General features: G+C 41.1%; 1 protein-coding gene across 1 annotated transcript; it reads left to right on the forward strand.

Annotated features, from left to right (window-relative positions):
* Nucleotides 1-1,746: 1,746 nt before the first annotated feature.
* On the forward strand, nucleotides 1,747-6,038 carry tollip (toll interacting protein). Its single transcript, XM_088413897.1, has 6 exons — nucleotides 1,747-1,913; nucleotides 2,478-2,621; nucleotides 4,426-4,608; nucleotides 4,687-4,839; nucleotides 4,917-5,001; nucleotides 5,660-6,038. The coding sequence occupies exons 1-6, from the start codon at nucleotides 1,881-1,883 to the stop codon at nucleotides 5,854-5,856; spliced, it is 795 nt and encodes a 264-aa protein (XP_088270023.1). The 5' UTR covers nucleotides 1,747-1,880; the 3' UTR covers nucleotides 5,857-6,038.
* The last annotated feature ends 11,736 nt before the right edge of the window (nucleotides 6,039-17,774 follow it).

Raw genomic sequence — 17,774 nt, forward strand, 5'->3', positions numbered from 1 at the left:
TCATGTTTTATTATGATCATATATTCATTAACTATTGTTGAATAATAATAAAGATATTTGTTCAATGTAAAATGTTTTTACATTAGTTTTACCGCATTAGATTTTAGTGTTTAAACAACTTAAGTTGTTTACTGTACATTTATTTACATATTTATTTTTAAAAAAACGTATATAAAATTATTTACATATTTATTAAAAAATTATTCACATATTTCATCAATGAATTCTGAACATTTTAGGAAAACCTCTATAAAGTGAATCTCTCTTCATAGTGCACTTCTCTCCTCGGACCCTTGAAGTTCCTGATGTAGAGGTTCGACTGTATTACGTTATAGTTGTGCCACGATTACGAGCGCGCGAAAAAAAATTGAGCGGAGAAAATCAAACAGAGCGAGCGAAAACAGATTTTGAGCGCTAGAAAAAAACTATTGAGAGTTTGAGCGCGCGCCGATAGAGTTTGAATACAGGAAAAGAAATTGTTCGCTCAAAATTCCTTTTTGCTCGCTCGGGATAGCCCTCTATCGCTCAACATCTCGCTCTCGCTCGCGATACTCCTCCCTCCCTCGCTCAACATCGCGTTTGCTCAGCATGAGCTCTTGCTCGCTCAGTTCTGCTCACAAGTTACGTTTGTGCCACAAAACCAGCCAATCAGAGCTTGTAAAAGCACTTTGATTGACAGCTTGATATCCAATGAGATTTGCTTGTACGCTATCCGTTGACGCACTCCCGTTTGCCCTTTGTTCACCTGGAAAGGGCTAATGAGTGAGTCAACACCGCCCACCTCGGTGTGACGCACTCTCGTTTGCTCGTTCCGGGTGAACACAACAAGCAATCTCATTGGATACCAAGCTGTCAATCAATGTGCGAGCGCTAGAGCGAGATGTTGAGCGAGAGAGGGCTACCCCGAGCGAGCAAAAAGGAATTTGGAGCGAGAAAGTTCTTTACAATAACTTTTTTTCTGCGCTCAAAATCTGTTTTCGCTCGCTCAGTTTTATTTTCAACGCTCAATTTTTTTTCCCGCGCGCTCGTAGTTGTGGCACAAATATAACACCATAGATCAGCCACGCAACGCTGTGAAAAGACGAAGATCCTGATGTGCGACGACGCCTAAAAGCATCAAGACAAAAAAAAAAAGCCCTGACCACGTGACATATAGTAACGGTCAACATTTAGGAAACGTCTTCAAATTCCGTTTTTTCTCTGTTTTAAATGACTACAGGGCATTTGTCAAACCATGAGGCAACACATAAATCTAGGTTTATGATTTATATCTTGAATTTATGGACCTTTGGATGTGTTTGAGAGCATTTGAAATTAAGAGTAGCTTCCAGTCCTTTGACGGCGATGTAAGCAGTTCACTTAGCGATTCCTTTATTTATATCTATATTTTACATTAAGTAAAATGTATCTGTAATCAATAGGGCATCACCCGCATGCGATTAAAACGATGCCATACTATTGCGTTATATTTGTGCCACAATCTCGAGCACACGCGCAAAAAAAACCAATTGAGCGCAGAAAATAAAAGCACATTGATTGACAGCTTGGTATAATGTCATACCCAAACCCAAATGAAACATGGATTGCGTTCCTTAAAAAGCCGTTTTATTAGATTGGATTGGATAGATTTGAACGAACAGACTTACATGTTTTAGGTGCAGCATTATGGTCTCTGCGGCGGTCTAAAGATTTCTTTGGCTCCCACTGTTTGTTTTCCCAAGTGAGCGGAGGGAACGGGATAACTTCCGCTTTTCCGCTTCCGGGTCAGGCCTAATTCCAGGAAGTGAAAGATTCGTTTTAAAGTTGAACGTTTGTTTCCAATAGCACCAGATTGAAAACGTTGTTTTAACTGTCTCGTCGAACCGTCGTGAAACAACAAGATGGCGACCACCATCAGCACACAGCGCGGAGAAGTAAATGGACATTATTATTATTATTATTGTTGCTTAATTTATAGGTGGGCCACGTCCACCTCTCATCGCAATTGTATAAAAAACGCGTTTTTACACAGGAGAAACGCTTTTTCGACATTTCACTTTTCTCAGCATTAAACCTACGCGGTGTGCGCCAAAGAAAAACACTTAAGAGGATGAGGCTTCATTGTCTTAGCACCGATTGATGAGCTCTGCTCTCGAGCGTGTGTGTACTGAGCTGTTACTATATATATATATATATATATATGTATATATATATATATATGTATATATATATATATATATATATATATATATATATATATATATATATATATATATAAACACTGTTAGCCAGGTCTTCAGGGGATCGTTGCAACCCCCCAAATGTGAGTAACAAAATATTAAGGCACTTATTTTTTCCCCGAGACTCAGCATTGTCCGAATGAATGGCGAGTTGGTTGCATACGTCACGACTCGAATATGCATTTAGCCGCGGCCGCCAGGAGGCGGAGCAACAGACAAAAATCAAGCCTGCTCCTAATTGTGCACGCACGCTCGCAGGTGTACGTGGGCGAGCTTCCCCAGGACTTCCTGCGCATCACGCCAGCCCACCAGCACCATCATCAGATCCAGCTAGACGCGCAGGCCGCACGCCAGCTTCAGTACGGTGGAGCCGTGGGCCGACTCAGCATCACAGTGGTCCAGGTAAGGCGGCAGTGACATCTTTTCGTTTGGCGCTGTGGCCGCTCTTTGTGTGAGTTGAGACTTGAAATGTCCCTATCGAATGAAAGCAAGCTCTTTTTTAGCATGGGCCACATTGTAGTCATAGTTAATGTTGGAGGGCTGACATAAAAATCTTTAGTTAGGGAATTAAAATACTCCTATGTTACATTCTCTGGCCAAGAGCCTATCAGAGAACAAATGCAAAATTGGGTGCAGACCCATGGTTACTTGAAAGAATGGACACAATCTCAGAATGCTCTGATGAGCAAGCAATTTCAGAGGGCCGTTGTGACTCTCCAGTCAATCATTTTGAAGTATGGTCGGCATACATTTACACATTTTCAAACTAGAGACCGCTAAAACTGTTCACAAGGGGTATTGGTCACAAAAATTCCGTGAAAGTTGAAAATAACTTGCAAAATTGGTATTTGAGCCAGAAGCAAAGTCATAATTAGCATTTTGCAGGCCACAATGATGTCAGCAGGCCGAATCTGGCATCTGGAGTTTGACACCTGTGACCTATCGCATATTTTTGGCACCACTTGATTTAGAGGATCTGTCTACTGTGTCTCATTTCATACATTTACCATCTTTTTCCCCTCGATCAGATCAGCTGAAAATGTTGGTTGATGGCATGAACGCAACCACGGTTGGGCGAGTTGCTTCAAAACTGTAATGCATTATTTATTACTTATTACTGTCATTCCAAAGTCATTAGTTACATTATAATTCTGTATTTGACTTAGAAGGTATTACACCTCTATTGCATTACTTTTACATTGTAGATTATAGAGAATTATTGTCATATGCATAGCACGAAACTACAATGAAATTATTACTCTGTTCACCTCACGGTGGTACTCTCATCAAGTAGAATGACTCTAAACTAAACTTAACTTAGATTCTCAAAATAAATATTATTGCTCCCTTGAACTTGTAAATGATGCCTAAATCGCTGGAAATGTAAAATGCAAACATACAAATAAAACAATTTAAACAAAGTTCTATGCATAACAACAATAAAACAGCACCATCTCAAGGCAACCAAATGAATTGCATTCATGTTCTCAACTGCTTCAATTAATAAAATAAATTTAAAGGGTTTAAGAGCATTTTCAGGATGTGTATTATAATGCATTGTAACTTGTGTTTCTGTCATTTGTTCCGAGCAAACAAAATATGATCTTTTTGTGTGTAATGCCTATGACTACTGCGTTGCAGCAAAACATCATGCATTACAGTAATTACCTTATTTTTGTAATGCATTACTCTGCATTACTGGACACAGTGTAGTGTAGACAGCGGATGGAACCAGCATTTGAACTCATTTGGCCCTTCCCGGGTCAAGGGCTTCAAGTGTTTTACAAATGCAATTCCTGGGAATGTTTTTGTGGGAAATCATCGATTAAACGATGTTAAGGATTTCTTAATGTTGCCCAGTGTGCTTGGGTCACTGAAGGAAGCTTTCTTCTTGCTCTGCTCTCAATGAACACGTTACCACCACCTAGTGGTAGGCTGCAGAATAGCTAAACTCGATGACGGGACCTTTGTTGTGATCTCGTTTGGTCTCCCCGTTGAGCTTCTGAAAAAAATTGTACAGAGCACTAATTACATGAGCATATCTCCTTGGGTATTTGGCTTCGGAACGGCGCTCGGAGGGAGCCGCTCTCCGATCGGCCACCAAGGTAACATGTAGGAACCCCAACCCCCGCATTGTCAAATGCCTAACCCTAACCTGCCTCACAAGCGGGAGGGCGCTTGAAGAGCGTGGCGTCTTTGCGGGCAGGCCAAGCTGGCTAAGAACTACGGCATGACACGCATGGACCCGTACTGCCGGCTGCGGGTGGGTTATGCAGTCTACGAGACGCCCACGGCACACAACGGGGCCAAGAACCCGCGGTGGAACAAGGTGATCCAGTGCGCACTGCCTCCCGCCGTCGACTCCTTCTACCTGGAGATCTTCGACGAGGTGAGCCCCAGCCCAAAGCTGAGACCGTCCAGCCGCTGGGCCGCGCCCTCTCACACCGGTGCTGCCGTGTCCCTGCAGCGGGCCTTTTCCATGGACGACCGCATTGCCTGGGCCCACGTGAGCATCCCTGAGAGTGTGCGGCAGGGCGGCACTGCTGACGAGTGGCTGACGCTCAGCGGCCGGCAGGGTGACGACAAAGAAGGCATGATCAACCTGGTCATGTCCTTCTCGGTGAGCGACGTGAACAGGCACCGCTCTGTGAGTGTTCCACGCCACCCTACCAATCACGCCTCTCGCACCTTCTGCAGTCCTTCCCGGCCGGTGTGGCGGCACAGCCCGTGGTCCTGATGCCCTCCGTGTACCAGCACGGCGTGGGCTACGTGCCCATCGCAGGTGAGTGCTGACCGCCTTCCGAAAATTTCTCCCACTGTCGCCCATGCACCGCAACTTGTCGTGGGCTTAGAACCCAAACTAGGGCCTGGGTTTCAACTTGGGGCCTGAGTTTCAAATCAGTATTGGGGGTTCAAATAAGGGTTAGGGTTTCAAAGTAGTGTTTGTAACTAGGGGTTGGGGTTTCAAATTAGGGACTTTATTTCAAACTAGGCTTGGGTTTTCACTATAATGCTCCGCAATAAGGTTAAGTATCCAAAATAAGGTTTTAAACTACAGGCAAAGAAAGAAGAAATTGAAAGTAGGAGGAGTAGGTTCAGGTTTCAAAGTAGGATTTCAAAGTACAGGCACTTGAGGCTTTTCAAGTAGGCTTTGAACTAAAGTTAGACTTTCAAACTAGACTTAAGCTTGAGAGCCAGCCTTTCACTGGCCTTTCAAACAGGTTAGACTTTTCAAGTAGGGCTTCAAACCAGGGTTTAGGAATAGGTGGCCTTTAAAACGGCTACTGTGTCCAAAGTAGGGTTTCAAGAAAGACCTGAGCTTTCCCAAACCGGGCTCTAGATTTCAAACAGGGCTGGGCTTGCAAACGAGGCTTTCAAAGGGAACCGCTTTTATTTTTCTGTTTTTTTGTTGTTTTTGTTTTGTTTTTTTTTGCCCTCAGGCGCGCCACCCGTGTTCAAGGCGCAAGGCGGCAGCATGTTGCCAGCGGTTCCGGCAAGCTGTGAGGAGGACCTGAAGGCCCTGCAGGACATGTTCCCCAACCTGGAGCGAGACGTGGTGCGCAGCGTCCTGGAGGCGCAGCGCGGTGACAAGGATGCTGCCATCAACTCACTGCTGCAGATGGCCGAGGAGCTGTGACACCTTCCCCCTCCCCCAGCCCTGCATTGTCAACCTTTTTGTCATCAAGGCGGCGGCAAAGCTTGGGCTGCCTCCACTTCCTGGTGCATAATCTTACCTTTAAAAAAACAAGAGAACTATATGTTCCATGTATGCACCAGATACATCCAAAGAAGTCCAATAAAGGTTACATTTGTTCTTTTTTTTTTTTTTTTTTTTTTGGGGGGGGGGGGGGGGGGGGGGGGACTGTGAATGACATCAAAGAACTGCTGCATGTCATATTAGGCAAAAAACAAAAAACTACAGCTGCAAGCAGCTATAAAGGGCCCTCGCAGACCTGTGCATGTTGGGGCATGAACAAGTAGAAGTAAGAACGATGAACAATTAGTTGTAGATGACTTCAGAGCAGGACTCTTATCAAATATGTAAAATTTAGAGAAAGTGGGATGATGTGGGTTGAGTTACTGCAGCTTTTATGGTACAGTTGTGTGACGGCGCTGCTGAATAGGCTACGGCCATCATCAAACATAATACTATTTGTTAGAGGGCAATAGGCGTGGCCAATGGCTTTTCTGACAACATTTAAGCGATATCACTTCAAGGGGTTCAGCAGAGTACATAAAAATGTTAGGGAATTGCTAAATTTTTTGCTGCCACTCGGTGGCGCTCTCACTACGATAAAAAATAGACTTGTAGGTGTGTTTCACATTGTACTCTCATCCCATATATGACGTTTTGAAAATATCAGATCATCTAGATCCAATTAAAGCAACCTTTACCACTTTGGAGAGACATCGGACTTTGAGTTGACAAGGAGGCCACGCCTTCTATTGAAAAGTCATAAAAGTTGAGAACATTCATGTTCCAATGTCTCAAAGCTTTTCTGACCATTTTTTAGTTCACTTAGTCAAACAGGCAATGCACAGTACATGATAGTGTAAAAAATGAGATTTTTGTCTGCTACAAGGTGGCGCTGTAAATGATTTGGAAGTTTATCACATAACTGTATTAGGGCATGACTTTTAAAGTCCCTGCAAAGTTTCATATGGTTTGAAGCTGTTACAGCTGAGTTATTAAGGTTTTTGTCACTCTTGGCGAAGGAAATATCAAACATAATTTGAAGCTCCACCTCCATCTTATATGTCATGAGATCTTAACGATATTTGGGCTATAAGTGCCCCTTAGTCGGATAATGATCCATGCCAAAGTTGAAGGTCATGGGGTGAACCATTTAAGTTTGAGACCGGCTAATGTCTAAGTACGGGGCAAAATAGCACATAAAAAAAACCATAACAATTTTTCTGTACATCACTCCTATTGACTTTTTTTGTAGGTCTTGCAGTCCTTCATTTATTACACCCATTATCGAAACTTCGTAAAATTTGGTGGAGGTCAGCTGGGCTGTCTAGAGGCTTGTAAGACTTAATTTCAGCGATATTACTTCAAAGGGCTCAGCTAAACACATTAAAACGCTTGAAAAATCCTATATTTTTGGCTGCCACTAGGTGGCGCTAACACTAGTCGGTTGGGTCAAGCGTTTGGGAGAAAAAAGGAGCAGTTCGGGACCTGCAAATGAGCAAAAACGGGCCAAAAGTGCACATTCAAAAATTCATAACTCTCTTTCTGTACATCTGAGCATATGGCTCGCGCTGACTTTTTTGTAGAGCTCGAAGTCCTACATAAGGCTACAAATTTTTGTAGCTCTAGGTCAAACGAGCCGGGAGTGAGAGGCTATTTTCCACTCATAAGGCCATTTTGGGGCCAATTACAGCCACTTTTTTCATTTTGATGAGTCATCTGACTTTGAAGTGGCGTGCAGACCACGCCCATGATCGAAAAGTCATAAAATTTTAAAACCTTAATAGTCCATGTCTTAATGGTGTTCTGACCAATTTTCAGTTATTTTTCTCAAACAGACTGAGCACAATACATGAACGTTTAAAAAATGACATTTTAATCAACCATTAGGCGGCGCGAGTAGATATTTAAAAAAACTTTTTTCTTGAGTGTTAAAGACATAAGTCTCCATGTGTCTATGAAGTTTTAGATTTTTTTGAGCTAGTACATCAAAGTTATTAAGGTTTATGTCACTCTTGGCGACGGAAAAATTGAACACATAATTTGAAGCCACGCCCCTATCATATATGTCAGCGGATCTGCACCAAATTTTGCCCACTTGTGCCTCTATGTGTGAATATGGACCACAGCAAATTTGAAGGTGATTGAGTAAAGCGTTTAGGAGAAACAAGGAGCAGTTTGGGACCTGCAAACGTGCAAAAATGGGCCAAAAATGCACATTCAAAAATTCATAACTCTTTTTCTGTACATCTGAGCACATGGCTCGCGCTGACTTTTTTGTAGGTCTCTAGGTCCTATATATGCCTAAAAATTTTCGTAGCTCTAGGTGAAACGGGCCGGGACCAGGTGCACTTTTTCAACCTTAGGTGGCGCTGCAGAGCCATTTTTTTTGCATTGTTTGGGGAAACACAAAAATATCCAATTTTTCACCGGGCCCGACAAATGTGCAAATTTTGGTGACTTTTCGTGCATGTTTAGGCCCTCAAAAATGGAAAAGCGCTGCACAGTAAATAATAATAATAATAATAATAATAATAATAATAATAATCTGGAGAAAAACAAGAGGGCTCTCGCAGCGGTAGCTGCTCGGGCCCTAATAATAATCCGGAGAAAAACAAGAGGGCTCTCGCAGCGGTAGCTGCTCGGGCCCTAATAATAAGAATAATAATCTGGAGAAAAACAAGAGGGCTCTCGCAGCGGTAGCTGCTCGGGCCCTAACTAGAGCTGCAAGCAGCTATAAAGGGCCCTCGCAGAGCTGTGCACATTGGGGTATGAACAGGTCGGGGTATGAACAAGGACTATGAATGATGAAAAATTAGTTGTAGATCACTTCAGTGCAGGACTATTGCCAAATATGTAAAATTTAGACAAGGTGGGACAATGCGTGTGGAGTTACTGCAGCTTTTATTGTTCCAATTTTGTGACTTTCAATGCCATATAGGCCACACCCACTGTCGAAACATCGTAGTGATTTGTGGAGGGCATAAGGCATGGCCACTGGCTTTTCAGAAAACATTTAAGGGATATCACTTCAAGGGGCTCAGCAGAGTACATAAAAACATTAGGGATTTGCTATATTTTTTGCTGCCACTAGGTGGCGCTCGTACTATGATAAAAATCAGACTTGTAGGTGTGTTTCACATTGGACTCCCATCCCATATACGAAGTTTTAAAAATACCAGATCGTCTAGGTCCAATTACAGCAACTTTTACCGTTTTCGCGAGACATGGGATTTTGAGTTGGCATAGAGGCCACGCCCTTTATTGAAAAGTCATAAAAGTTGAGAACCTTAATGTTCCAATGTGTCATAGATTTTCTGACCATTTTTTAGTTCATTTAGTCAAACAGGCATTTCACAGTACATAAAAGTATAAAAAATGAGATTTTTGTCCCCCACTGGGTGGCGCTGTAAATGATTTGAAAGTTTATCACATAGCTGTATTATTGCATTACTTTTAAAGGCCCAGGAAAGTTTCAGATGGTTTGAAGCTGTCATAGCTGAGTTATTAAGATTTTTGTCACTCTTGGCAAAGGAAGTATTAAACATAATTTGAAGCTCCGCCCGCATCTTTTATGTCAAGAGATCTTCACGATATTTGGCCTATGTGTGCCCCTCAGTTGGATAATGATTCATGCCAAAGTTGAAGGTAATGGGGTGAATCGTTTAAGAGAAAAAGACACTAGTTTGAGACCAGCTAACGTCTAAGAATGGGACAAAACTGCACATTGAAAAAATTCATAACAATTTTTCTGTACATCCTAGCACATCACTTCTATTGACTTTTTTGTAGGTTTTGCAGTCCATCATTTGCCTACAAAGTTTCATAGCTGTCGGTCAAACCAAACAGGATTGACTGTAATCTTTCGACTAATGACATTTTTTGCAGCCACTAGGTGGCACTAGCTTTAAACTGGAATATATTTTTGTCGATATGTTCAGGAGATTTTTTTTCATCCAATGTGTGAAATAGTGAGAAGATCAGATCATCTGGGTCAAATTAAAGCAATTTTTACTGGACAGATAAAGCTTCGGAATGAAAATGGTCGTAGAGGCCACGCCCATTATGGAAACTTCGTAAAATTTGGTGGAGGTCAGCAAGGCTGTCTAGAGGCTTTTCAGACTTAATTTCAGCAATATTACTTCAAAGGGCTCAGCTAAACACTTAAAAACGTTTAAAAAATGCTATATTTTTGGCTGCCACTAGGTGGCGCTCGCACTATAACAAAAAATACGTCGATAGGTGTATTCCCCATTGGACACCCATCAAATATATGAAGTTTAGAAAAGATAAGACCATCTGGTACCAAACACAGCAACTTTGTTCGTTTTGGCGAGACATCAGACTGACATTTTTGTTTGCCACTAGATGGCCTTATAAGCAATTGAAGATTTTTTTAAACACTTGTGTTAAGGGCTTAAGTCTTCATGTGTGTGTGAAGTTTCAGATTTTTCCAAGCTTGTAAAGCTGAGTTATAAAGGTTTGTTTCACATGTGGCAAAGTAAACATCAAAGGCATAATATGAAGCCCCGCCCCCAACATATTTGATGGCGGATCATCACAAAAATTTGAACAATTGTGCCTCACAGTCAGATAAAACATCACAGCAAATTTGAAGGCGATCGGGTCAAGCGTTTGGGAGAAAAAAGGAGCAGTTCGGGACCTGCAAATGAGCAAAAACGGGCCAAAAGTGCACATTCAAAAATTCATAACTCTCTTTCTGTACATCTGAGCATATGGCTCGCGCTGACTTTTTTGTAGGGCTCGAGGTCCTACATAAGGCTACAAATTTTTGGAGCTCTAGGTCAAACGGGCCGGGAGTGAGAGGCTATTTTCCACTCATAAGGCCATTTTGGGGCCGATTACAGCCACTTTTTTCGTTTTGGCGAGTCATCTGACTTTGAGGTGGCGTGCAGACTACGCCCATTATCGAAATGTCGTAAAATTTTAAAACCTTAATATTCCATGTCTTAATGATATTCTGACCAATTTTCATTTGTTTTACTCAAACAGACTGAGCACAATGCACGAAAGTGTAAAAAATAACATTTTAATCAACCACTAGGCGGCGCTAGTAGGTATTTAAAAAAACTTTTTTCAAAGGTGTTAAAGACATAAGTTTCCATGTGTCTATGAAGTTTTAGATTTTTTTAAGCTAGTACAACAAAGTTATTAAGGTTTATGTCACTCTTGGCGAAGGAAAAATTGAACACATAATTTGAAGCCACGCCCCTATCATATATGTCAGCGGATCTGCACCAAATTTTGCCCACTTGTGCCCCTATGTGTGAATATGGACCACAGCAAATTTGAAGGTGATTGAGTAAAGCGTTTAGGAGAAACAAGGAGCAGTTTGGGACCTGCAAACGTGCAAAAATGGGCCAAAAATGCACATTCAAAAATTCATAACTCTTTTTCTGTACATCTGAGTACATGGCTCACGCTGACTTTTTTGTAGGTCTCTAGGTCCTACATATGCCAAAAAAATTTCGTAGCTCTAGGTCAAACAGGCCGGGACCAGGTGCACTTTTTCGACCTTAGGTGGCGCTGCAGAGCCATACTTTTTGCATTGTTTTGGGAAACAGAAAAATATCCAATTTTTCACCGGGCCCGACAAATGTGCAAATTTTGGTGACTTTTCGTGCATGTTTAGGCCCTCAAAAATGGAAAAGCGCTGCACAGTAAATAATAATAATAATAATAATAATAATAATAATAATAAGAATAATAATCTGGAGAAAAACAAGAGGGCTCTCGCAGCGGTAGCTGCTCGGGCCCTAATAATAATCTGGAGAAAAACAAGAGGGCTCTCGCAGCGGTAGCTGCTCGGGCCCTAATAACTAGAGCTGCAAGCAGCTATAAAGGGCCCTCGCAGACCTGTGCACATTGGGGTATGAACAGGTCGGGGTATGAACAAGGACTATGAATGATGAAAAATTTGTTGTAGATCACTTCAGTGCAGGACTATTACCAAATATGTAAAGTTTAGACAAGGTGGGACAATGTGTGTGGAGTTACTGCAGCTTTTATTGTTCCAATTTTGTGACTTTCAATGCCATATAGGCCACACCCACTGTTGAAACATTGTACTGATTTGTGGGGGGCATAAGGCATGGCCACTGGCTTTTCAGAAAACATTTAAGGGATATCACTTCAAGGGGCTCAGCAGAGTACATAAAAACATTAGGGATTTGCTATATTTTTTGCTGCCACTAGGTGGCGCTCGTACTATGATAAAAAATAGGCTTGTAGGTGTGTTTTACATTGGACTCCCATCCCATATATGAAGTTTTGCAAACATCAGATCATCTAGGTCCAATTACAGCAACTTTTACCGTTTTGGGGAGACATCAGACTTTGAGTTTGCATAGAAGCCACGCCCTTTATTGAAAAGTCATAAAAGTTGAGAACCTTAATGTTCCAATGTGTCATTGCTTTTCTGACCATTTTTGAGTCCATTTAGTCAAACAGGCATTTCACAGTACATAAAAGTATAAAAAATGAGAATTTAGTCCGCCACTGGGTGGCGCTGTAAATGATTTGAAAGTTTATCACATAGCTGTATTATTGCATGACTTTTAAAGTCCCAGGAAAGTTTCAGATGTTTTGAAGCTGTCATAGCTGAGTTATTAAGATTTTGGTCACTCATGGCGAAGGAAGTATTAAACATAATTTGAAGCTCCGCCCGCATCTTTTATGTCAAGAGATCTTCACGATATTTGGACTATGTGTGCCCCTCAGTTGGATAATGATTCATGCCAAAGTTGAAGTTAATGGGGTGAATCGTTTAAGAGAAAAAGGCACTAGTTTGAGACCAGCTAATGTCTAAGAATGGGACAAAACTGCACATTAAAAAAATTCATAACAATTTTTCTGTACAGCCTAGCACATCACTTCTATTGAAATTTTTGTAGGTCTTACAGTCCTTCATTAGCCTACAAAGTTTCATAGCTGTAGGTCAAACCAAACAGGATTGACTGTAATCTTTCGACTAATGACATTTTTTGCAGGCACTAGGTGGCGCTAGCTTTAAACTGGAATATATTTTTGTCGATATGTTCAGGAGAATATTTTTATCCAATGTGTGAAATTGTGAGAAGATCAGATCATCTGGGTCAAATTACAACAACTTTTACTGGACAGATAAAGCTTCGGAATGAAAATGGTCATAGAGGCCACGCCCATTATCGAAACTGCGTAAAATTTGGTGGAGGTCAGCAAGGCTGTCTAGAGGCTTGTCAGACTTAATTTCAGCGATATTACTTCAAAGGGCTCAGCTAAACACATAAAAACGTTTAAAAAATGCTATATTTTTGGCTGCCACTAGGTGGCGCTCACACTATAGCAAAAAATACGTTGATAGGTGTATTCCGCATTGGAAATCCATCAATTATGTAATGTTTAGAAAAGATAAGACCATCTGGGTTCAAATACAGCAACTTTGTTCGTTTTCGCGAGAAATCAGACTGACATTTTTGTTTGCCACTAGGTGGCCTTATAAGCAATTTAAGAATTTTTTAAACAAATGTGTTAAGGGCTTGAGTCTTCATGTGTCTGTGAAGTTTCAGATTTTTTCAAGCTTGGAAAGCTGAGTTATAAAGGTTTGTTTCACATGTGGCAAAGTAATCATCAAAGGCATACTATAAAGCCCCGCCCCCAACATATTTGATGGCGGATCATCACAAAAATTTGAACAATTGTGCCTCACAGTCAGATAAAACATCACAGCAAATTTGAAGTCGATCGTGTCAAGCGTTTGGGAGAAAAAAGGAGCAGATCGGGACCTGCAAATGAGCAAAAACGGGCCAAAAGTGCACATTCAAAAATTCATAACTCTCTTTCTGTACATCTGAGCACATGGCTGGCGCTGACTTTTTTGTAGGGCTCGAGGTCCTACATAAGGCTACAAATTTTTGGAGCTCTAGGTCAAACGGGCCGGGAGTGAGAGGCTATTTTCCACTCATAAGGCCATTTTGGGGCCAATTACAGCCACTTTTTTCGTTTTGGCGAGTCATCTGACTTTGAGGTGGCGTGCAGACTACGCCCATTATCGAAAAGTCGTAAAATTTTAAAACCTTAATATTCCATGTCTTAATGATATTCTGACCAATTTTCATTTGTTTTACTCAAACAGACTGAGCACCATACATGAAAGTGTAAAAAATGACATTTTAATCAACCACTAGGCGGCGCTAGTAGGTATTTAAAAAAACTTTTTTTAAAGGTGTTAAAGACATAAGTTTCCATGTGTCTATAAAGTTTTAGATTTTTTTAAGCTAGTACATCAAAGTTATTAAGGTTTTTGTCCCTCTTGGCGAAGGAAAAATGGAACACATAATTTGAAGCCACGCCCCTATCATATATGTCAGCGGATCTGCACCAAATTTTGCCCACTTGTGCCCCTATGTGTGAATATGGACCACAGCAAATTTGAAGGTGATTGAGTAAAGCGTTTAGGAGAAACAAGGAGCAGTTTGGGACCTGCAAACGTGCAAAAATGGGCCAAAAATGCACATTCAAAAATTCATAACTCTTTTTCTGTACATCTGAGCACATGGCTCGCGCTGACTTTTTTGTAGGTCTCTAGGTCCTACATATGGCTAAAAATTTTCGTAGCTCTAGGTCAAACGGGCCGGGACCAGGTGCACTTTTTCAACCTTAGGTGGCGCTGCAGAGCCATTTTTTTTGCATTGTTTTGGGAAACACAAAAATATCCAATTTTTCACCGGGCCTGACAAATGTGCAAATTTTGGTGACTTTTCGTGCATGTTTAGGCCCTCAAAAATGGAAAAGCGCTGCACAGTAAATAATAATAATAACTAGAGCTGCAAGCAGCTATAAAGGGCCCTCGCAGACCTGTGCACGTTGGGGTATGAACAGGTCGGGGTATGAACAAGGACTATGAACAATGAAATAGTAGTTGTAGATGACTTCAGTGCAGGACTCTTACCAAATATGTAAAATTTAGACAAGGTGGGACAATGTGGGTGGAGTTACTGCAGCTTTTATTGTTCCAATTTTGTGACTTTCAATGCCATATAGGCCACACCCACTGTCGAAACATCGTACTGATTTGTGGAGGGCATAAGGCATGGCCACTGGCTTTTCAGAAAACATTTAAGGGATATCACTTCAAGGGGCTCAGCAGAGTACATAAAAACATTAAGGATTTGCTATATTTTTTGCTGCCACTAGGTGGCGCTCGTACTATGATAAAAAATAGGCTTGTAGGTGTGTTTCACATTGGACTCCCATCCCATATATAAAGTTTTGCAAACATCAGATCATCTAGGTCCAATTACAGCAACTTTCACCGTTTTGGGGAGACATCAGACTTTGAGTTTGCATAGAGGCCACGCCCTTTAATGAAAAGTCATAAAAGTTGAGAACCTTAATGTTCCAATGTGTCATAGCTTTTCTGACCATTTTTTAGTTCATTTAGTCAAACAGGCATTTCACAGTACATAAAAGTATAAAAAATGAGATTTTTGTCCGCCACTGGGTGGCGCTGTAAATGATTTGAAAGTTTATCACATAGCTGTATTATTGCATGACTTTTAAAGTCCCAGGAAAGTTTCAGATGGTTTGAAGCTGTCATAGCTGAGTTATTAACATTTTTGTCACTCTTGGCGAAGGAAGTATTAAACATAATTTGAAGCTCCGCCCCCATCTTTTCTGTCAAGAGATCTTCACGATATTTGGACTATGTGTGCCCCTCAGTTGGATAATGATTCATGCCAAAGTTGAAGGTAATGGGGTGAATCGTTTAAGAGAAAAAGGCACTAGTTTGAGACCAGCTAATGTCTAAGAATGGGACAAAACTGCACATTAAAAAAATTCATAACAATTTTTCTGTACATCCTAGCACATCACTTCTATTGACTTTTTTGTAGGTCTTGCAGTCCTTCATTTGCCTACAAAGTTTCATAGCTGTAGGTCAAACCAAACAGGATTGACTGTAATCTTTCGACTAATGACATTTTTTGCAGCCACTAGGTGGCGCTAGCTTAAAACTGGAATATATATTTGTCGATATGTTCAGGAGAATATTTTCATCTAATGTGTGAAATTGTGAGAAGATCAGATCATCTGGGTCAAATTAGAGCAACTTTTACTGGACAGATAAAGCTTCGGAATGAAAATGGTCGTAGAGGCCACGCCCATTATCGAAACTTCGTAAAATTTGGTGGAGGTCAGCAGGGCTGTCTAGAGGCTTTTCAGACCTAATTTCAGCGATATTACATCAAAGGGCTCAGCTAAACACATAAAAACGTTTAAAAAATGCTCTATTTTTGGCTGCCACTAGGTGGCGCTCGCACTATAACAAAAAATACGTTGTTAGGTGTATTCCGCATTGGAAACCCATCAAATATATGAAGTTTAGAAAAGATAAGACCATCTGGGACCAAACACAGCAACTTTGTTCGTTTTGGCGAGACATCAGACTGACATTTTTGTTTGCCACTAGATGGCCTTATAAGCAATTGAAGATTTTTTTAAACACTTGTGTTAAGGGCTTGAGTCTCCATGTGTCTGTGAAGTTTCAGATTTTTCTAAGCTTGTAAAGCTGAGTTATAAAGGTTTGTTTCACATGTGGCAAAGTAATCATCAAAGGCATAATATAAAGCCCCGCCCCCAACATATTTGATGGCGGATCATCACAAAAATTTGAACAATTGTGCCTGACAGTCAGATAAAACATCACAGCAAATTTGAAGTCGATCGGGTCAAGCGTTTGGGAGAAAAAAGGAGCAGTTCGGGACCTGCAAATGAGCAAAAACGGGCTAAAGGTGCACATTCAAAAATTCATAACTCTCTTTCTGTACATCTGAGCATAGGGCTCGCGCTGACTTTTTTGTAGGGCTCGAGGTCCTACATAAGGCTACAAATTTTTGGAGCTCTAGGTCAAACGGGCCGGGAGTGAGAGGCTATTTTCCACTCATAAGGCCATTTTGGGGCCAATTACAGCCACTTTTTTCGTTTTGGCGAGTCATCTGACTTTGAGGTGGCGTGCAGACTACGCCCATTATCGAAAAGTCGTAAAATTTTAAAACCTTAATATTCCATGTCTTAATGATATTCTGACCAATTTTCATTTGTTTTACTCAAACAGACTGAGCACAATACATGAAAGTGTAAAAAATGACATTTTAATCAACCACTAGGTGGCGCTAGTAGGTATTTAAAAAAACTTTTTTTAAAGGTGTTAAAGACATAAGTTTCCATGTGTCTATGAAGTTTTAGATTTTTTTAAGCTAGTACATCAAAGTTATTAAGGTTTTTGTCACTCTTGGCGAAGGAAAAATTGAACACATAATTTGAAGCCACGCCCCTATCATATATGCAAGCGGATCTGCACCAAATTTTGCCCACTTGTGCCCCTACATGTGAATATGGACCACAGCAAATTTGAAGGTGATTGAGTAAAGCGTTTAGGAGAAACAAGGAGCAGTTTGGGACCTGCAAACGTGCAAAAATGGGCCAAAAATGCACATTCAAAAATTCATAACTCTTTTTCTGTACATCTGAGCACATGGCTTGCGCTGACTTTTTTGTAGGTCTCTAGGTCCTACATATGCCAAAAAATTTTCGTAGCTCTAGGTCAAACGGGCCGGGACCAGGTGCACTTTTTCGACCTTAGGTGGCGCTGCAGAGCCATTTTTTTTGTATTGTTTTGGGAAACACAAAAATATCCAATTTTTCACCGGGCTCGACAAATGTGCAAATTTTGGTGACTTTTCGTGCATGTTTAGGCCCTCAAAAATGGAAAAGCGCTGCACAGTAAATAATAATAATAATAATAATAATAATAATAATAATCTGGAGAAAAACAAGAGGGCTCTCGCAGCGGTAGCTGCTCG

Source organism: Hippichthys cyanospilos, chromosome 4, assembly GCF_059441005.1.
Source record: "Hippichthys cyanospilos isolate Australia breed blue-spotted pipefish chromosome 4, RoL_Hcya_1.0, whole genome shotgun sequence".
NCBI lineage: Eukaryota > Metazoa > Chordata > Actinopteri > Syngnathiformes > Syngnathidae > Hippichthys > Hippichthys cyanospilos.